This window comes from Megalobrama amblycephala, linkage group LG4 (assembly GCF_018812025.1).
Source record: "Megalobrama amblycephala isolate DHTTF-2021 linkage group LG4, ASM1881202v1, whole genome shotgun sequence".
NCBI classification, from domain to species: domain Eukaryota; kingdom Metazoa; phylum Chordata; class Actinopteri; order Cypriniformes; family Xenocyprididae; genus Megalobrama; species Megalobrama amblycephala.
Window position 1 is genome coordinate 32,011,864 of NC_063047.1, and position 23,381 is coordinate 32,035,244.

The window sequence follows — 23,381 nt, forward strand, 5'->3', positions numbered from 1 at the left end:
TCCACTGGCTGTGCTGGGTGACAATGCAGTGGGGAGAGGAGCCAGAATCTGTTTCAACAGTCTTGAACACGAAGCTCTGTGGGATGCTGATCTCCTGGAGCACCAAAGGGTCCTAAAATCTGGAACACGCAGATGAGGCCCTGGTGTAGGTGCAGAAGGTCCTTAACAATCTGGAACACGCAGACGAAGGTACCTTGGATTGAAGGTTTGCTCTCCTGAGCTTAACCTTGCTGCAGGTGTCATTACTGTCTCGCTGGATGGAAACTCTGAACGTAGTGTTTGTTAAAGTCTCTTTCCTCACTGGCTGGAGGCTCAGAACGTGGTCATCTCTGTTGCTGCCTCACAAGCTGTAGACTCAGGTCGTGGGAACTTTTGTTGTCTCTCTGGATGGACCAGAGGCTAAGAATGGTGTTATATCTGTTAGTGTCTCAGCTTCGCAAGCCGGGACTCAGAACCTTATATCTGTTATGTCTTCTCCCTTTGAAGGGCAGACTCAGAACGGTGTATCTGTTAATGTCTATCCCAGTGCAGGACAGACTCAGAACAAGGAGTGTCTGTTGAAAGGGTACCTTTATCCCTTTCTGATGAGGAGGAGATTGCATTTTGGCGCTTCTCCATTCGAGTGCTGTGATTGGCTGCTGGACACACACAGTATGGCCCACCCTTCTTTCCCCTGTGGAACTCATTTGCATAAAGCACAAAGTTGGAAGTCTTTACAGTGTCTTTAAAGTTTACCAATGCATTTCTCACTTTCCAAACCACCACCAGAATACATTTGGCAATATTCTAAACAAATAGAGACAAAACATGATGGAAAAAGATTGAACTGTCATTCATTCATTCATTCAATTTTACATTAACAGCTGAAATTGTGTCGGATGTTGTATTACAAATAGCTGTCACTGAGAATACTTATTTCTGTGAATAAGTATGAAATGGATGTGTAGCTTGCATCAGTTCTAAGGTTTTCAAACATAGTTTTGAATGGATTCGGATGGATCATTGTGGTATCTCTTTGTTTCAACCATTGCTGCTAAGGTCCCGACTCCGAGGAATTTTTATGGCGGTGTGTGGCCAACCTTAGGAAGTAGTCTCTAGATGGGTGAAGGGCAGAAACTGCTTGTGGACCAATGAGAAGTCCTGTCCTTCCCAGTCTTGGTACAAGAGGTCTTCTTCTTGCCCTCTAAGAGGTCTGGATGTTGTCCTTACATCTTTATCTGATGGCATTGGACAGTTTGTTTGTGTTAGTCCACCAAGATCCAATCAAATGTAGCAAACCTTTGTCCGCTGTTACGGACAGAGAGGGGCCCGGCCATGAACTGGCCCCTGGAATGTGCTGTTCACTACATACAGTATGTACAGAAGTTCAAGTTTGAGTTCAAGGTGACCACCAACCCGGACTTATGTGTGTGTGTATGTATACATTTTTATTTTCCAAAGTATCTAGCTATATTAATAGCATTTTTTCTACACTGTATCATAACAGCGCCTCCAGAGTCCTTTTGCCCCTACTGTACCTGGCTGCCTTTTATGTTTACTTCATTTTTAATCAAAACAAGCTTCTTTTTTCACATAAATTCTGAAATAATCCATAAAACTATATTATCCTTTGTTTTTATGCTCTCAACTAAAGCCGGGGACACACTTAACGATTGTAAGGCCGATTATGAATGTAAATTGATACTTATGACTGATCGCGCTCAAACGCGTCCAGTCAGAGCCAGTTGTGTTCAGTCTGCGTTTACAGTCGGTGTTCAAATTCCATGTGTAAGTATTTAAATCGGCTTTAGTCGCAGGAAACAATCACTTGTATGTTGGGCACAGTCTTTGAATGTTTTAGCTAGTCGTTAAATGTGTGCCCGGCTTAAGGCACAGAGGATCAGGCTCATTGTTTTTGAGGGGAGCCTTTAGCCTTGTTGAACCCTGTGTATTAGGGAACATACTGTAGTTCGATTTGTTTACCAAGATGATTTTGTCCCCCTGTGGTGTCAAATGTTATATTCTAGAAACAGCTTCACATTTCACAGTAGTTGTCAGTGTTTACCAAGGTCATTTCTCCTGCTAACGTGGAATATGCGTGAATGCTGTGTGCATGCTTTTTGTGGGAATAGTATTTGTATGAAGTGTGCTTTAGTATCTGTGATCTGTTTATGCTATTCACCAAGGTGAACTTTAACAGAGAATTGAAACATTATTCAGCTAAAATTGTGAACAAAACTAGTTCCACTGTCAATCATTAAATATGCTGCCACAGACCTCAGAGATTTGTTTTACAATCTGAAAGGATGTTGCCTGAAGAGGCTCTTTCTTCATCCATTATAACGGCTTTTGAGAGCTTCTCTTGAAGTCACCATTTGACCTTTTGAGTGAAATCGAGTGCGGGACATTCCAACTTCCCTTTCTTGTAAAAGATTCTTCAGCTGGTATAAGGACTGTAAGAATAAGCGGATGGTCTCAGGTTACTATTGGCAAAAGAAAAGCAGGTCTTCGTGACTGGCAGTGCCAGAGCACATTCAACCTTACTGATTACATTTTGAACAGAAAGTTACTTTGTGTTCAAAATATAATCAGTAAGGCTGAATGTGCTATTTTATGCTGTTGTATTTTAGCTTTATAAAATCAAGTCTGTTTTTCAGAATGGAAGTGCTTACTGCATATATAGACAATAGTCGTTTGATTATTTAGAAAAAAAAAAAAAAAAGTACATTTTAAAGGATTAGTTCACTTTCTAATTAAAATTTCCTGATAATTTACTCACCCCCATGTCATCCAAGATGTTCATGTCTTTCTTTCTTCAGTCGAAAAGAAATTAAGGTTTTTGATGAAAACATTCCAGGATTTTTCTCCATATAGTGGACTTCAATAGAGCCAAAATGGTTGAAGGTCAAAATTACATTTTACAGCAATCCCTCATTTTGAACTAGCTCTCTTTTTCTTCTCTATTTGAATTCCGGCAGTGTAGACACTGCTAAGTGTATTACTGCCCTCCTCAGGTCAAAGTTTGAACTAAATTGTCATATATAGTATTCTAGTGCAAGTATATAACAATTAGTTCAAACGTTGACCTGTGGAGGGCAGTAATACACTTAGCAGTGTCTACACTGCTGGAATTCAAAAAGAGAAGAAGAAGAAGAGAGCTAGGCTGCGTTCCACTCCAGTTTTAGACACGCACTCGTGAACTTCCCTAAACACTTCCCCTCAGGGGAATCCCTGCCACCATTTTGAAGTGCGTTCCACTTCGTGAAGTGGACGAGGGAAGTTTATATGGACAGACCCTCGCTCCCTCGATTTTGACCGAGGGAGCGAGTCTACTTCATATGTACACTTCAGGCAGCTCCATAACCCACAATGCAACACGATTATGACATCACCGCATATCGCGTTTAATTTACCCCACCACAAACAACTCAATTATATATTAATTATTTTTTAAACATTTAAAACACACATATATACATATAGAATGCTGTATTAAACAATTTTGTAAGGGAAAAAAATAAATAATAAATCAGCTCCATTGCAGATTCCAAGTGATCAAGGGCTTAGGACGCTCCAGTTCAGCCCATTGCAAAGTTCCGCCAGTAGTGGGCACTCGTGCAACGTAAGCAATGACGTACATCCGAGTCAACGAGACTGAGGGAAATTAGCGAGGGAAGGTTATTTAAAAAACAAACTGGAACGCAGCCCTCGTTCAAGATGAGCATTTATTGTTAAAACTTATTTAATTTATTTATTTATTTTTAAGAAAATGAGTGATGGTTTCTCTAGATAAGACCCTCATTTCTTGTCTGGGATCGCGTAGAATGCTTTGAAGCTGCACTGAAACTAATTTTGACCTTCAACTGTTGAAGTCCAGGCCATTGAAGTCCACCATATAGAGAAAAATCCTGGAATGTTTTCATCAAAAACCTTAATTTCTTTTCGACTGAAGAAAGAAAGACATAAACATCTTGGATGACATGGGGGTGAGTAAATTATCAGGAAAGTTTAATTTGAAAGTGAACTACTCCTCTAAGGTTTCAATTTCCAGGCCTGGTAAATATGCTCATACCTAAAATGATTTCCAATCCTGTGAATATGCTCATACCTAAAATATTTCATGAGTTAGAAATTGCTTTTTTTTGAGTGCTCTATGAAATTATTATTATTATTATTATTATTTTTTTTTTTTAAACCCTGGCTATTCAGTGCTTGCAGAAAATTTGTGGAGAGTTAATGTCACTCTGCAAATAATATGAATGTGGTTTGCAATTATGATCATACCCCAAATCATGTTGTACATTTATATGAGAATGTGTATTAATGATATTTGTCAAAAACTTTACTAATAATAAAAAGGGTATGAATATGCAGAAACCAGTAATTCTGTGTTGTTCAGTAGAAGTCAATTATTTAATTAGATCTATTTAAAAAAAGAAAAACTCCAGAAAAATGAAATGAAAATGTAGTGAATTTTCACCCTTCATTTGTTTTTTTCAGGTGGATAAGTACCTGTACCACATGCGACTGTCTGATGAGAACCTGATGGATGTCTCCAGGAGGTTCAGGAAAGAGATGGATAAAGGGCTAGGCAGAGACACTAACCCAACTGCAGCTGTCAAGATGCTCCCCACCTTCGTCCGCTCCACACCTGATGGCACAGGTAATGAGAATTAGACTTTGGGAGGGGTGACATCATCAGAATAGACTAAGACATTCAAGATTAGCTTTTTACAATCCCAAAAAGACTTAAAACGCACTTAGAAATGTAGTATGAATTCAGGTAAAATAGGCCACTTTTAGCCCAATTTTCAAAAAGTGCCTTAATTCAGCTGAATTGAATTTCAATGCATTTTAAAAGAAGAAAAAAACCAAGCAAGCAACACTTGCAAACATACAATGCAAGAGATTTTCTCAGAACAGACTTGACTTTTCCTTTGACATTTGACCAAATGACCTCAAAGTCGTCTTTACATGTATGAAGTCTGTTCTCCTCAAGTGCACATAGATGTCTTAGCGGAGTAGCCACGGGTACCTTTCAAAACCTTGGGGTGAGTAAGATCATTTTTAAGGATTTGAAAGAGGTCTCTTATGCTCACCAAGGGTTTTCTATTTTACAAATTTCCCATGTATACCAAGTTATATTTTACCAAGTATACCAAGTTTTCTATTTTAATACATTTTAAAATGTATTGAATTTTTTGCATCATTACTTCAGTCTTCAGTCAAATCAAGTCACCTTTATTTATATAGCGATTTTTACAATGCAGATTGTGTCAAAGCAGCTTTACAGTGATAACTGGTATATAATTTTGGCTGCACAGCAGCTCTTAAAGAAAATGATATCAGTATCCATCTTAAGTAAATTCAGTATTGATTCATTCTGATTCGTTAATAGTTATTAATTTAGTTAACTTATCTATATCAGTACTGGAATAAACAGTGATGTCATCATCCAGCTCAGTTCAGTTCGCATACAATGGTGTCAATGCAGGCAGATCAAAACACTGTTGAATATCAAATGTCAAGTGTCCCCAACTAAGCAAGCCAAAGGCGACAGCGGCAAGGAACCCAAACTCCAACAGGTGACATCAGGTGGCAAACAGGTGTTAAAATGGAGAAAAAAACAGTAGTATAGTACAAAACAAGGTGCCCAAATACCTTTTGTTTTTTAACAGTGCATCGTGTTGTAATTTCAACCTCAACAAACATATTTTTGTGAAATGTTTTGCTAAAAATGTTATTCTTGATATTGTGATATCTAGACCTGGTTTCACAGATTAAGCCAGGATTAGGCTTTAGTTCAATTAGAACATTTAAGTAGCTTTTATAAACATGCCTTAGAAAAAAAAATTACTGGTGTGTATCTTCTTGGGACAAAACAATGGCACTGACATATTTTAAGATAGGTCAGTGTAAGTTGCTTTCAGTTAAAACAGCTCAAACATACATTTTAGTCTGGGACTAGGCTTAAGCCATGAAACTGGGGCGAATTTAATAACATGTACGTTTTATAAGTGTATAAGCCCACTATACACTACAAGATATTTGGGGGGATTTTGGACAGATTTCTTCCCTTCCGATAATCTTAGGTAAAGTCCCTATTATCTTGATGGTCCTACAGATTATTTTATCACATTTTCCCATGGTGTGAGGTGTGTAAAGAGTGACTGAATCTGCTCGGAGCTGCCCCGATCTCGAATCGTAAATATTTAACATGAACAAAAATGCTGTTGTGTGGGAGGAAACCCTGAGGACAAAAATGTGCATGCTCTGGAGATTATCACGTAAACAATACCTAATCAGAAAGTGAGCTGATGGAACACTTGTAAAGTCCATGTTCACACCGTCTTCATGACATCTAAACATTTTTCTTTTCCCCCTACAAATTTTCAGTAAAAAGCAGTCCTTGCGCTATAAGCGCCATTTCTTCTTGCCGGTGTGGTGAGAAATCGAGTCCCCCCAGGAATCGGGTCTTCTTTAGGACCCAGAGTGATCCCACTGGTTCAACTGACTTTTAATGAGCAATATTTTTTACCGGCTGATTGTAATTCCTGTAAAATCATTTTATGATTTATATTGTTTAAAATGCGTTATAATGCCTATTAATGTCTTTAAAATTATGTGGTTCATATACTAGTATATACTAGGTTCAAGTATTTCAAGCATTTCTCGTTCTTACAGTTTTTTTTTTATTTAGCATATGTACTAGCATAGCATACATCTACCCGATTAGCCTGCTAGCTTAGCTTATATTATATTAGACATGTTTTTTGCATCCAATATCTGTTTTCAGTTTGTTTTATTGTGCAATAGGCATTCATTTTATATTTCAAGCATGTTGTTTGTGCAATAAACATCATACAATAGTGAAATAGGTTATAATTAGTCAAGACATCACGATAACAATATTTGATCAGGCATTACTGCCTGGGTCCTAAAGGAGACCCGATTTCTGGGGGGGTGCTCGAATTCTCATGACACCGGCCGTCTGCCGTGTTTGTTTACTCTAAAGTCACATTTGATGCAAGAGATTTTGCAAGATTTTCCGTGTTCACAGAAGGGACTCTGGTTGTTTGTGAATTCAATCTGTTAGTGTGTGGTGTGCTTTCCTGGTCACATCGTGGCACTCCACACACTAGAGGAACAAAACTGTTAAATCTATGATTTCTTATCATCATGTTTGCGGTCTCTCACATTTTGAAAGTCTTTTAGTGTGGCCCAGCCTTTAAGTATCCAAACACATTTTAAGCCATTCGTATGTGAACAACATTTATTAAAAACTCTTATTTTAATTATAATGAGAAAAAATGAAACAGGAAACAGGAAAATGTGTTTAATATTGTGAATAAAAAGCGTTCATATCCTGTGGGAATCTGTTGGCATCAGGTTCCATGTGGGTCAAGTCATGGGTGAGGTATATTGTTGTCTTTAGCTTGACCCAAATAGTGAGTATCCTGTGGAACACAACTGTTCTTTGTTCCTTTTTGTTTGAGATGAGATGAAGAAATGATTGATCCAGCCCTCCAGGTGTGTTATTATCACCCGTCACTCTAGATGTGTTTGAGTGTGACTGACGCCAACCCAGTGCTGTCACTGGCAGCTGAGAGTGTTTGACTTTGCATGTGGGATGAGACAATGTCTGAAGCAGAGAATGAAAAGAATAACTGTAGTCGGATTCCTGAAAAGAATGCCTGCACACAGAAATTTAGTCATGTGGGTGTGCGCCACAAAACGGCGCTAGGAAGTGTTGCCGAGGGAACGATACTGATCTGTGAGACCAAGGTGGGTTTGTGTCCAAATGGATGCTTGCCATCCCCGCTTAATCAGGGACTTTATTCTCGCTTGATTCAGCGGTTCCTGTTTGCTACACCTTTTGCTTAGTGATACTTTTCTTGTTGACATGGTTGTAGATTTAAGTAACTTACTTCTCACTAAACATTTTGTTTGCAAAAGCTATGTTTATCATGTAGTTTTGAAGATCTTAGGGTGGGGTGCATGAAGCCTGATGTTATACTGACATTGTATGTTAAAGCAGAAGGTCATGGCTTTGCTGACAGACACCTGTCCTGAGTTTAACACATGCTCTCTGAAAGACCTTTAAGGTGTTTTCAGCATAGAAAAGCATGCGAGGACAAGTTCCGAAGAGGTCATATTGTGCGAAATCCCTATTTCCCTTTGTCTTTGGAAATAAAAAGTACTAAAAAAACAAGTGCTGTGAGCTTGCAAAATTTCAAATTCCTCCAACACACACAGTGCTCAGAGACTTACCATCTAGTTACAAGGAGGTGATTAGTGTGACGGCATTTTAGTGCTACATTAAACACTGTTGTAACATTACAAGAATAATGTCATAAAGTGTTGAGAAACAATAATGCTTAATGTAGGTTTAATAGACAAGTATTGTCTTTCCCATTGGATTATGGTGTGGCTGTTTTGGCAATAGACTCCCCTTTGATTTACCTTCCTCACAACTTTATAACATTTAAACTTTGTTCTCATAATGCTTCAAGTTTATTTGGTTACAGTGTATTTTAAGTTGACATAGTTATATGTTACATATACTTAGTATAGTAATAATAGTAAATTATGCATAATTACAAGCAACTAACCCTATAGTAAGTACATAGTAGTTAATTAATATTGCTCAGTACTTGTTTGTGTAAATACACTGTAATAACATCTTAAAATAAATTGGAACACTTTCTAAAATACTGTATGTTGTGATGTTTTGACTTTGTTGTCAAAATGTGGACTATTTGTCATGTTGTCTTTATTCTTAATCTATTCTCTTAAGATAAATTTACATTCAATTTGTTTGTAGAAACGGGTGACTTCCTTGCCCTGGACTTGGGTGGAACCAATTTTCGGGTTCTGCTTGTCAGGGTGTCCAGTAATGGGAAGCAAAATGTGGAGATGGAGAACCAGATCTATGCTATTCCAGAGAACATCATGAGGGGCACTGGGACAGAGGTGAGGAGGGTGTGAACAATCTTGTTTAAAAACTTGTGTCTGAAAAATCTCATGCAGAAAGTACTCATGTAAAAGTTCTTTTGCAGAAATCATGCTGCAGAAATCTTGATTCATTATTAGGGCTAGATCACCTAAAGAATTACTCACGCTTATTTTGTTCCAAAACCTGTGTGACTTTCTTTCTTTTATAAAAGAAGCTATTTTGAGAGTTAAGATTTTCTGTTTTTCTAGACAATGGAAGTCAATGGTAACCAAAACTGGCAAATTTCAAAATAACATCTCAAAAAAATGTCATATCTTTGGATGAACTATCCCTATTCCAAAGTAACAAATATGATTTGTATGATATACATGCTTGGTCTGGTAAAGGTTCTACATAACGTTTTTTGTAGCAGAGCATGGCACTAGCAATGCAGAGATCACAGGTTTGATTCCCAAGGAAATCAAGACTGACAAAAATGTAAATGTGTACCTTGAATGCACTGTAATTGGCTGGCTAATCTGGCTAACAACAATCTAGGTCTAGGTGTTATTTAGAGTAAGTAATCGGCATTCATCAACATTAAAACAAGAGTAAGAACATTTATTGTGCGTATGCACCTGAAAGTTTTGCTTGAGAACTTTTTAACACCTAAGAACGAAGTGAGAGCCTCTGTACACTGTGTACAGAATTATTAGGCAAGTTGATTTTCTGATCATATTTTTTTTTCCAAGCACATTTTACCAATTCCAATCCACATCAATCTTAATAACTACTATTAATATTGTTTTTAATCATTTATAAGTGATATATAATTGTTCATGAAGGCTGGAAATGAAAAATGCCTTATATTCAGGTGTGCAGAATTATTAGGCAGGTTTTCTTTTACAGGCAAAATGAGCCAAAAAAGAGATTTAACTCAGACTGAAAAGTCAAAAATTATTAAATACTCATGAGAAGGACGCAATACTAATGCAATACTAGAAATTGCAAAGTTAAAGCATGACCAAGGGACAGTAAAATGCTCATTGGGTCAGCGGGGTCAGACAAAAACAGGTGGAAAAGAAAAGACACATGTTAACTGCAAAATAATTAAGAATTAAGTGTGAAACCATCAGGAACCCTTTAGTCTCCAGCGCCACCATTTTCCAGAACTGCAACCTACCTGGAGTCTCCAGAAGTGCAAGGTCTCAGGATCTCAGAGACTTAGGTTAGCTAAAGAATCCTAAAAAATGACCCGCACTTGATAAGAATCACAAGCTGAAGTGTTATAAAATACATGAAGACTGGGTTTTTATAGGCCTTATAAACAGACAGCTTGAGAGTGACTCCTGAAGGACCAGCACCACATCCTCTTGTACCACTGTTTGAAGAATTTATCTTCCAGAATCTGGCAGTAAGTTTTGGAAGATCATTTTTAGTCCATCTCTGCAAGACAGACATTTCAGGATAAGAGATGGACTAAAAGTGAACTCAAACACCTTACTGCCAGATTCTGGATAAATTCTTCAAACAGTGGTACAAGAGGATGTGGTGCTGGTCCATCAGGAGTCACTCTCAAGCTGTCTGTCTATAAGGCCTATAAAAACCCAGTCTTCATGTATTTTATAACACTTCAGCTTGTGATTCTTATTAAGTGCGGGTCATTTTTTAGGATTCTTTAGCTAACCTAAGTCTCTGAGATCCTAACACCTTGCACTTCTGGAGACTCCAGGTAGGTTGCAGTTCTGGAAAATGGTGGCGCTGGAGACTAAAGGGTTTCCTGATGGTTTCACACTTAATTCTTCACCTTAATTCTTAATTATTTTGCAGTTAACATGTGTCTTTTCTTTTCCACCTGTTTTTGTCTGACCCCGCTGACCCAATGAGCATTTTGCTGTCCCTTGGTCATGCTTTAACTTTGCAATTTCTAATATTGCATTAGTATTGCATCCTTCTCATGAGTATTTAATAATTTTTGACTTTTCAGTCTGAGTTAAATCTCTTTTTTGGCTCATTTTGCCTGTAAAAGAAAACCTGCCTAATAATTCTGCACACCTAAATATAAGGCATTTTTCATTTCCAGCCTTCATGAACAATTATATATCACTTATAAATGATTAAAAACAATATTAATAGTAGTTATTAAGATTGATGTGGATTGGAATTGGTAAAATGTGCTTGGGAAAAAAATATGATCAGAAAATCAACTTGCCTAATAATTCTGCACACACTGTATCTCTGCACATGAACATTTAACCATTTAACCATAACAAACAAAGCATCTGTTTTTTTTTTTTTTATCTCTGGGCCTGTTTGAAAAATATTTTTAATTATGCATTATAATTAACTTTGTCTTATAGTCAAGAACATCAAAGTCAACCACAATTAAGTATTTGACAGTACAAACACATATAATGGGTGCGTAATTGCAAATTGCAAAGTTGACTGCATTAACTCTGTCCTCTTTTTCAGTCTGATTGTAAAGATGTAGAAATGTATTTATGTGAATTTATTAAAGGTTTTAACATTTCTCATATTTCATCTTAAAATAGGTAAGATGTATTGAATACTTTTGTTCTTCTCACTTGCAGTGCAAAACACCATATGTCTGCATGAAATTACCTTAGACAAAGACAAAGGCCAAATGAATGTGCGTCATAAGAAAATCATTTTAATGCACATAATGAATATTCTTTAACACTCTTATTTAAACACATTTCATATGGTTCAGTCCTAAATATATAAAATAGACATGTCAATTTGTTTTGTTCTTATGTTTTATTTTTTATAAATATGCTGTTATGCAAAAAAAATCTTATTTCCATGATAAAATGCAGTCATTTGTATATTATTGGTTTAGCAAACAATATAAAGCAGCTTGAGATACTACAACAAACCTTTCATCATATTAATCATATAAATTGCCAAAAAAAAAAAAGCTAAAAACTAAATAAATGAATTGTTGTGTTGAATGAAAAATGCAGAAACGTGTCTCTTAGGTAGCTGGGAACTGAAACATATCTGGTGAAAGACCAAACCAATGTTTCCCGACATACTTCATCCCTACTTTTCTGTGTTAGTTTTGGCAGTTCACCGTTTCAGTCACAAGAGTCCTTTATAAGAGAGCATGACCAGGAGGGGAAAGGTACAGTTGGAACCCAGCTGGCAGAAGATGATGCACCTGGCTCCTCACACTCCATGGCATTATGGCTTTGTAATTTCAAAATGGAATGTATGACCATAGGACCATGAGGAGTCTGCACAACTTATTGATTGTCTGTACCCAATAGATTTTCACATGGGAACTTTTCACTTTCAAGAGCTTCTCTGAGGCTTGTTTCCTTTTTACTTAAATATGAAGAGCTTTTCATCTCAAAACCATTATACTGTGCTTATGACACCTTTGGACTAACTTGCGCTTTGAAAGATTGCCTTGGTTCTTGTACATAGACTTTTTATCCACCTAATTAGTTAGCTATTGAACATATTGGGCTACATTTAGACATATTTGCAAAGGTCACTTTTGACTGTAACAGATCCTTAAAGGGATAGATTACCCAAAAGGGAAAATTCTGTCATCATTTACTCACCCTCATGCCATTCCAAACCTGTAAGACTTTCATTCAGCTTCGGAACAGAAATGAAGATCTTTTTGATGAAATCTAAGAGCTTTCCTCCATTGACAGCTACGCAACTGACACTTTGACACTTCAAAAAGTTCATAAAGAGATTGTAAAAATAATCCATATAAATTGAGTGGTTTATTCCAAATTTTCTAAAGAGACCTGATCACTTTATATGATAAACATACTGAATTTAGGCTTTTATTCACATATAAACATTCATCAACTCATACATCAGTTGTGGTAAACTGAAGCTTAAGCATGTTTGCTTGACATGCGAGAACCAATGAGGTTCATTCTCGCGTTACGCAGCACAAGCAGGGTCAGTTGAGCTTCTGTTTATATTCGCTGATCATTGTTTTGTATGTTAATAAAATCCTAAATTTAATCTGTTCATCATATAAAGTGATAGCCTGACGTGGTCATACTCAATTCTAGTTCGAATATGAGTCTGATACTGCTCCATTGGGCTTTGATTATGGGGGCGTATTTCAACCGATCCAGGAAAGACCTCAATTGGATAGACCTACAACCAATCAGAGCTACAGAGTAAGTGACGTATGTTGAGCGATGCATAGTTGTCAACAGAACTCTTCTTAGCGACCATCGGGGCCAGCTGATAAATCAAACTTTTGCCGAATCCCGTAGGAAGGACGGCAAAGACATCTTTCCCATCGACAAATGCCTTGATCGCGGTCCTCTGTTCCTTTTTTAAAATTAATGCGCTGTCGATATCTTCTATAACGGACGCGATGGCGGAATCTACACATCTCAGTTCTTCAACAGCCATCATTGTTGTAAACGAATTGACCTTTCGCAAAGACCCGCCCCCCTTAGTTACTGTTGCTTTGTCCGACAAGCCGTGGCGCTGTCACGCCACACAGAGTGGAAAATACATCGCGGAGCAAAGAGGAAACTGACAACACATCGACAGACGAGACAGAGCAGGTTACTTATGATATTAAACAAAGTCCCAGCACTTATGATATTAAACAAAGTCCCAGCTTTCAAACTGTGTAGTTATTAAAAAAATTCAAACAATAAAAAACGTTTTGTGACTCTTTAATGGGTTGTGACCATGATCGTGACAGATTGCTGTAGCGCCTCAGAGGCTCGTGAACCGATCATCTCTTTCTACTAGTCCATTTATAGCATCAAATAAACATGAATGAACATGAGAATGAATGTTGTTTCAAACGCGGAAAGACGTCAATATGCACAATTTTTCAAGTTTAACTCCACCGAGGTTAATCTTCTAACCCCTGACTGCTTTGTCGGACAAAATGGCGGATGCGGCGTTCTGATTGGTTAGATCGCTTGTCAATCCAAATCCCCAAGCGCTCTTTGATGACGTGGCTGATTACGTTTCTGGTGATAATCTGTCAATCATCGCCCTGACAATGTGATTGGTCCGAACAGTTTCTGTTCGGGCATAATTACTCCTCTACGGATCGAGTCCAGACCGAACTCCCCGACCTCAAAATGTTGTGGGCGGGGCTAAGTTCGGCTGGCATCCAGGCTAATAAAGTGACACAGTCTCTTCAGAAAATATGGACTGAACAGCTCAATTCATATGGATTAGTTTTACGATCTCTTTATGAACTTTTTGAAGCGTCAAAGTGGTAGTTGTGTAGCTGTCAACAGAGGGACAGAAAGCTCTCAGATTTCATCAAAAATATCTTAATTTGTGTTATAAAGATGAACAAAATCCTTATGAGTTTGGAACGACATGAGGGTGAGTTATTAATGACAGAATTTTCATTTTTGGGTGAACTAACCCTTTAATCTAAGCTATGCAATGTATTTAAATCAGTTTTAAAATTAATCCTTTCTTTTTTTATTTTCTTTTCCAGCTCTTCGATCACATAGCTGAATGCTTGTCCAATTTCCTTGAAAAAATGGGCATCAAAGAGAGGAAGCTGCCACTAGGCTTTACCTTTTCATTTCCATGCCAGCAGACCAAACTAGATGAGGTGAGATGAGAAAGGGAAAATATTAAAGGGGGAAGAAAACACTAAAATCAGCAGCTCTTCACAGAGAATGCCATGTTTCCATGGTTGCCCTTATTTCTGTACAGAGTTTTCTGGTGTCATGGACCAAAGGATTTAAGGCGAGTGGAGTGGAGGGGAGAGATGTTGTGGGCCTTTTGAGAAAAGCCATCAAGAAGAGAGGGGTGAGTGTATGAGTCAGTGTGTCATGCTTTTATATGCTAAAGCCACTGGTTTAATAGGCCCTGTCCTAAATAGCACACTTACGCACCTACACACTCATATGCACTTACTTACAATGGCCACTGCATGCATGTGACGTGAAGTCCACAAGACCGTTGGGTGTCTCATTTATCATTTTAGGTTTCAGAAGGCTGCTCGCAAACGCCCCCTTTGGGGTCAATATGCGCTCTTGATACACACCTTTGGATTCATAGGAAGATGGTGTTTAGGGTGGCATTTGGGACTGGGCCATAGTCTTTCTTGTACAGTCCTAACGATGCTTAAAATGTCTGTAAGGCAGAATATATATAATTGTGCTTCTACTTTCAATTAAAAAAGGATTATCAACTGAATCCATTGATAGATGCAAATACTCATTGGTAGCATATACACTACCATTCAAAAGTTTGGGGTTGGGATTTTTTTCTGAAAGAAATTAATCCTTTACTATATTCAACAAGGATGCGTTAAGTTAATCAAAAATAACTGAATTTTTTTGTAACACTGAAAGACTTTACTGTTTCAAATAAATGTTGTTCTTTTAAAAAATGTATCACAGTTTCCACAAAAAAAAAAAAATTGTTTTCAACATTGATAATAATAAATAAATTAGCATTCTTAAGCATCAAATCAGAATATTATAATGATTTCTGAAGGATCATGTGACACTGAAGCCTTGAGTAATGATGCTGAAAATGCAGCTTTGCTTCACAGGAATAAATTACATTTTAAAAATATGTTAAAATAGAGCATAATTATTTTAAATTGTAATACCATTTCACATTTTAATACTATTTTAATACTATTTCTTCAGTTTGGCTGGGTTGAAGTGTGAACTGTTTAGCGGGGTCTCATGAGGTTTATTTATTTATTTATTTATTTGTTTGCTTATTTACTTTTTTTGCAAAATGGTCTTTTGTGGTATCATCCACACATGCAAAGTTGGCTGATACATAACCGCAATAAAATAATAGCCTAGTTAAAAATGACACGCACAAATCATGCCAACATTCCCGTTTTGACATACAAATATAGTAAATTATGTCATAAATGAATGTAAATAGTCGAGAGAGACAATGCATGTATACAGTATCAGTACTGAATCCGTGCATTACGCCTTAAAGTGACAGCAACCTAATATTCCTGCCGCTGTCTGTGTTTTTAATGTTAATCAAACAACAAAAGACAAAAACAATCACTCGCTGCTCTTGACTGAATAACTTTTGTAACTTTATCAAGGATTAATCTTTATTTAATTTATACAGTGAAGATTATGTGCAGTGTTATTTTACATTTGATTAATTTATTCAATTTCTGTGCCTGAAAACTACTGTTAGACCTACATAAAAAACAAGTTTATTTGTATCTTTGCTCTATTGTATTTATATTCCTTGTAGTTTGATTATTTCTTCTTAATTTCTTTATTTTTATTTGAAAGTAGTCCTATTTTCCCCTGAACATAGCACATACCGAATCATACTGAAACAGTGACCATTAAACCGTGGTAGAAACCGTGAGTAATGTGAACTGTTACACCCCTACTGTAGATGTAGCAAACAACTTAAATATTGTTCTTGAGCACTCATTTCTGCATACAGTTTTTTTTAACCAACATTTATAAATGTCGTCATTGTTATTATTATTGTTATAATTAATAAGATTTTTTTTTACCTCCAAGATGTAGTTACAAAACCTACCAGCAGGGTTTAACTGAGTCATGATAACCAGCCAACCCTTCAAGTCCATTTTCGTTTTAAATTCACCCTTTAACCCATTAAAATTGCTGCAACATATAGCTTCGCATACATCATTGCTTTATTTTACCTTTTATAGATTTTTTGGCTTTTTTCAGATGCCAATCAAGTCCCATCATTTAATTTTTCTCTCTGTAGGACTTTGACATTGACATTGTTGCTGTGATCAATGACACCGTTGGCACCATGATGACCTGCGGCTATGATGACCATAACTGTGAGATTGGTCTCATTGTTGGTGAGTCACTGTCTTACTTTTGCGCTCATATTTCCCACTGATCTCAGCTAGAATATCAGTCAGGGTGTCAGCAATTATTGTCAGGCAAATAATCTGCTTGGTGTGAATGAAAGTTGCTTTATTCAGACACAGACCTTTTGTTCTGTCATTTCATTTGTTTAGGTTATTGGCTGACGGAATACTAAAGGACACATTTTATAGCCTGTTCAGGCCTATTATTATGGCCTAACAAAATAATTTTTGGCGGCATCTTGACAATTATAATCCTCACACTCCACTTAACGAACTAATTGTTTTGATTAATTTTCCCCAATAGTGTGTCAAATACATGTAATTATAGAGACTAGAGCAGATGAAAGAGTCTTTCACAACAACTTTGTGTGTCATGCACTGCCTCAGATATTGTACTCTCTAATTTGTACATCATTTTAACACTCTCTCACATTAGATTAAAATTACAGTGGACTAAATGTATTCTTGGTGATGTGGAAATACAGCTGAAGAGTGAGAACAGCTGAATTTTTGGAGTTTATTTCTGTTTATTTTCTGTTTGTTTCTGTTAGGAAGTATATATATATATATATATATATATATAGCTTGCAGAGGAATGCGCAACAGAGCCACAGTATTTCATAAATTTAAATATAGTTTATTCCGTAATTCATTATGTTTTAATGCATATTTGAAGGCAGCAGGTTTATTTTGAATTCAAAGACAGTGTTGAGAGACTGCAGTCGGCTTATGATAGCTGGACTAATAAAACAAGCTTACCCAAGACTTACCTTGTCATCCTCCACAAAGCCAGACCAGCACTGTTGAGCATACATTTGATATAATATATTTGAACATCATGAAGATCTGATGAAGTAAATTCTCCTGCACCTTTGAACATGTGTTTTTATTATTTAAGGATTTGTAGGAATCCGCTGAGATAGTGCTTAGAAAACACACAGACTGCAGGGGATTTTTAAGAGGAATTGCATTGCAGAAGATGTGCGGTATTTAGTTTGTTTGTATTTGCATTCATTTTAGAATATTAACAGAAAGAAATGCCTTTGTCACTAATCAGAAATCATGAATAGACTGCACCGTTCAAGTATTTGTAAAAGTAATAGAGAAAAGTGAATGATATATTGTATCACTAGGATTAGGATCAGAACAGACCCACCCAACATGCATCATACCTTTGGCATTTTCTTGAACTTCCCAGTTTTGTTATCTGCTTTACTAGTACAAATATGTAAAGCAAAGACAACTGATAAAGGTCATTCTTATCATGGGACATGATGATGGATTTGTACCACTTCACACGGCTAGACATTTCAATTACTTTGGTTTCTTGCCATTGGATGATGTTTGTTTGAAGTATAGTTCAGTGAAAAGGGCATATACATGGCACTTGTGATTAGGGTTGTAACGGTATGAGATTCCACGGCATGATAACCGTCTGAGTAAATATCACGGTTTCACGGTATACGGTATTAAACAATCAATTTTTATTTATATCATCAATTAAAATGACCAATAAATTAATTAAAATGTTTGTTTTCTCTATTCAGATTTCAATAATCAAAAACAATCAAATACATTTAATAAATTATTATGGATTAGAAATTGAACAACTTTTATTAATAATTCAAATTCAGAAATTCTGCTTTGACTTAATTCTTCTGGCTTTTATTTTTTTAATACAAATATTATCAAAAATGATGGAAATGAAATTAACTTTTTTTATTTTTATTTTGAGAAGTACATTCTATTTAACAGTTATAATAAATTTGTCAATTTCTTCGAGTTAAAAACCTGTCTTTTATTTTGACGGGATGTAGTGAAGAGCTTTGAGTTTCAGTGTATCTGACAATAGTTTTTATCAAATAAAATTATGAAATCCTCATTAAGCGCTATCTCAGAGCAACCGTGGATATGTTTGTGTTCATGTCCTCTGATAACGAGACGGCAAAACAATAAGAGCGCCGCGCATACTTAAGTATGTAGTACACGAAACAGCGCAGCTCATTCACACAGGCAGACACGTTAAACAGACAGATATATTTATACAGCAGTCTGTTTGCGTTTAATATTCAAAGACCCCGCCTAGACCATGCCGCGATCTGATTTATTGTACAGCTCTGCTTTCGTTTTATTCATCAGTCCAACAAATCGCGCGTTTTACCTGACATCGCTGCGTTATACTGTACATTAAGGTGACCAGATTTGCATGCACCCCCGAAAGAAAATTTTGTACATTTTAAGGTTAAATTCATCAATCTGGTGCGCTCAAAATTAAGAGCTTCAATCCATGTACAGTGTGCACAAAGAAACAGCATTGACTTGTACCTGGACATTAACGAGGGTTTTTAGTTCTTCTTTTTAGTTGTGATATAAAGTCTATATCGTTTTAGGTGTTTTAGGATGCCAAACAATTATTACAATACAATAATAATATAATAATGTTTTAGGCCTAGCTATATAATTATTCATATGACAATAATATCCATATAGGCTATTGTAACAAATGCACTATGCATAATGCATATATACAAATGCATATATACAAAAAAAAATGTATATATATATATATATATATATATATATATATATATATATATATATATATATATATATATATATATATATATTTGGTTAGGCTACTTTACACAACGTATAAGGAAATTAAAATACTAGTTTGTAGCCAATTTCTAAGATAAATCCTTGAGCTTTAATTTTAATCACCAAATCGCCAGCTGATCGTGTGAGCAAAGTGCACACGTCTCTTTAAAACACGCAGCATAAACAGACTGCATATAGCCTATACTTAATCACTGTATTTTGCTGTTTTATCACGGTTTCGATTTTAGTTCGTTGGCAAAATACAACGTAGAGACCATTTATGTTTTAAATTTTCGGTTCATTATGAAACGGTGGCGGCGCACAGGGTCATTAATGGGAAACACTGAATGAATGTTTAGCTGACACGTGCTAAAGTTGTCATATCAGGTGTTATATCATAACAAAAACCCTTCAACCGGACTGAACGAGATTCTCGAGGCCTGCCGCTGCGATGAGTGAGTGACAGGAGGCGTGTCTGTGTTCAGCTGCGGTGTGCGTGAACTCGCTGCCGGTGTATATGGATACTGTAGAAAAGTGGTATTGAACTGTTTAGCATATTTTAATAGAGAGATATGTTTAGAAAAAATATATATATATATTTTAACAACAGCACCATTAAGAAACCTCTATGCTGTATGCTGGCTAGACTTTTTTGCAATGTATTTGTGGATTATTTTGAACGAGATATAAAACGGGGACATTTCCGGGGACAGCTCCAGTCGGGGACGGAGCACCAAAAACCGGGACTGTCCCCGGAAAACGGGGACGTCTGGTCACCCTACTGTACATTCCATTTTCATGACTGGATTCCAGGATTCCCTCTCCATCACGCATATCATACGACCTAAGTTATAAACGGAACATACCTGCATCTACACGGATGGTGTTCTCGAATATAGGGGAACATGTTTGATGTGTTTCCTCCTTTTGCAGGTAGGCCTACTTTGCGCCCGCATTGTTTTTGGATATCTGCACTCGAGGACAGCCCCGCGTTTGTTTTTCTATATCTAATGTATTCCCATAATGCAAATTGTAACTTATTTTTCAACGGGGCACAGAGAATAGAGATAGCAACTTCTGTCTCTGACATTGTCTGCTGTATGTGTGGGTGTGGAGCAAGTTTAGTGAAGTGGAAAGTTGTTGTCTATGCGCAAGTGTAATTCTGCGTCTTGATTTTTTTTTTATTTTTACCATACCGTAAGTAAGCAAATGTACACGATATGATAATCGTACGTGTTCATACCGTGATATATCTATATCATACCGGTATATCGTTACAACCCTACTTGTGATTATGCATTATATACTTTAAAAATATAAGTGAAGAGCCCCTATTATGCAATTTTGAGGGTTCCTAATTTTGTTGTTAGAGTTCTCCTATGACTCAAGGTCAAAAACACTTTAAAGCGTCATGAAACCCCCTGTTTTGGCACTGGTCGTTCATACCTCAGATTTAAAAAAAGACTCAAGAAATGGGTCTGTAAAGGCCCTGATATACTTCAAATTTATAACTGATTTATAACTGATGTTGCGTCAGTTAAGCTTTTTTCGTAAGTTGAATATGGAAGGCGTAGGATGTAGAGTAGACATTTTTAACTGTGAACACTTTCTTTGCAAGTTGTATACAGAAGGTGGTCTGGTTGAATTAGATATTTTACTTTATAACTTGTTAAATATGGATATTTTTCTTACCATAATGCATCACTTTGCTTCAGAAGGCCTTTATTAACCTTAAATTATTCTTAGAAATATCTGCATTGTATTTTTGCAGAGCTATTGGTCTATAAGAAAATTGAGGAAGAAGGAAGGAAGAAGGAATGTTCTCATTACGTTTACGAGCACAAATGACACACGTCAGTTTTACACAGAAAGAGTAATATTCTTCTTTGAAATTTTGGTCTACATGATTGTCTTCTGTGAATAATTCATCATGTCATCGCGTTCATGATTAAACGTACCGCTGTATCAGTGTCACAAATATATTTAATTTGAAGAAGACATAATGAAATACGTGCACTTACATGGTGCCGATTCATGTTTGGAGGAGGAGAGTAATGTGTGAACATAATGTGTGAAATATGTTCAAAAAACTTGAAATATGCTTGCTACGTTCAGGATATGATCTCAGATCTGTGTTGCGAGTTTTGTTAAATCCATCGCTCTCAGAAACTGCTCTCATACATGCTCTGTGAGTTGTTACATATTACTTTACAAAAAGCTTTCATTCGTTAACATTAGTTAACAACGTTAGTTAACATGAAGTAAGAAACTTTTTTTTTTTTTTTGGTGAAAATACTAATGTTCCTAAGACTTATGCACAGTACTTTACATTGCAGCATCAACTCTTTTCTCACAGTGTTTGAAACCGCTTGATCGGTCTCTCTAAAACCCTCCTTTCCCTTTAAACCCCTCACACACTACATGAAAGTTAATATCTAAAAAAGCAGAGCATCTAATAGGTGCAGGCACACTTAAAGGAAAAGAAAGTTTACACACAAATATTGTTCATGTTGTTTAATGCCGTTTAATGTTGGCTTTAGGTAGCTACTTTGAGTTTCCTTTGCGTGATCCTAATCTTTAAAAAGCTTTCTGACCTTAACATGTCATTCCTCTGTCATTGCAGGACAGTTTTGGCATGTTGACAGGGTTCATACATAATGATTCACACATAATAAATTGAACACACCCATTTTCACAAAGAGCTCCTTCACCACCAAAGATTCAACATAATGCCATAGAGAATTTATTTTTATAGTCTTTTATATGGACATATTTTGTAAGGTATCACCAGAGTCTGGGATATACATCAGATGTCTAAGGTTATCTTAAAATAGAAAATGAATTTGGGGAAATCTCAGAAAAGAAGAAGGTATTTGAAACAGGGTTCCCACAGTCATGGAAAATCGTAGGCCTTTAAAAGTCATGGAAATGTAAAACTTGAAAAATTATGGAAATTTATATAAAGTAAATTTAAAAAATCTCAATCCTGCGTTGAGCCTCAAATTTCAGGTCATTTTTTTTTCTCTTTGTGAAGATATTCATATATAAAGAAGTATACTTAAAAAAAACTCTTATGCATACAAATGAGAAAAAATTATCTCCAGCAGTGCCTATGAAATCCTTTTAAGTACTTCTACGTTAAATCCTACATATACATGAAATCATTTTAAGTACTTATACATTAATCATGAACTACTGAAAAAGGAAATTCATTGGTCAAAAAGGATGAAAACTCCTTTTTGTCAGCATGTTCTCAGTTCAGTTCTCTTCAAGTAATGTTACCCATAGGACTTGAAAACTGCCTAAAAGCCTGTTAGAAACTCAAAAAGAATAAATAATAAGACAAAACTGCTTAATTTCATGGTAGTGTATGTGTTTTACAGGGACAGGCACCAATGCGTGCTACATGGAGGAGATGCGGCACTTGGAGCTGGTGGATGGTGACGAGGGTCGCATGTGTGTGAACATGGAGTGGGGTGCGTTCGGCGACGATGGCACCCTGGATGACCTCCGCACTGAATTTGACAGAGAGATTGATGCTGGCTCCCTTAACCCCGGCAAACAACTGTGAGTGACAGTCCTGCACCTGACAGTTAGTGCCACTCCCGACAGTTCTTTTGTTGATACAAAAAGCCTTTGAAGCACTTTTCCCTAGAGGGCAGCTATGTCAGCCGGTTGTACAACTAGGCAATTACGGAAACCGGTAACAAGGTTGTCACCATGGTGACACCAAGTCACAGGTGGACTTCGTTCGTTCTTAGAAGGCAAGTGTGAACGTTGTTAGGTAGACCATATGCTCCTGCTGCAACAGCTAGAAAGTGAGTTAAAGGTGGATCGGAATGAGCAACACAACACGCATGTAGCCAAGCAGCAGTAGGGGGCGTGTCCACTCATGATGAGTGCGCAACAGGGAGATTTGAAGAAAGACTGTAGAAAGAGAGATAGCTGAGAGACATTACAAAAGAGAAAAGGTCACTGGAAAAAGAAAGGGTTATGTTCAGACAAGAGCTTTAGGACCCGTGTTAATATTAG

At 36.7% G+C, this 23,381-nt stretch overlaps 1 protein-coding gene across 1 annotated transcript in view; it reads left to right on the forward strand.

Moving 5' to 3' along the window:
- hk2 (hexokinase 2) overlaps positions 1-23,381 on the forward strand; it is a 62,611-nt gene that overhangs the window by 8,239 nt on the left and 30,991 nt on the right. The window contains exons 2-7 of the mRNA XM_048188904.1: positions 4,480-4,642; positions 8,804-8,952; positions 14,391-14,510; positions 14,615-14,710; positions 16,640-16,739; positions 22,733-22,916. Coding sequence (XP_048044861.1) covers positions 4,480-4,642; positions 8,804-8,952; positions 14,391-14,510; positions 14,615-14,710; positions 16,640-16,739; positions 22,733-22,916 — 812 coding nt within the window. The remainder of the gene's footprint in view (positions 1-4,479; positions 4,643-8,803; positions 8,953-14,390; positions 14,511-14,614; positions 14,711-16,639; positions 16,740-22,732; positions 22,917-23,381) is intronic.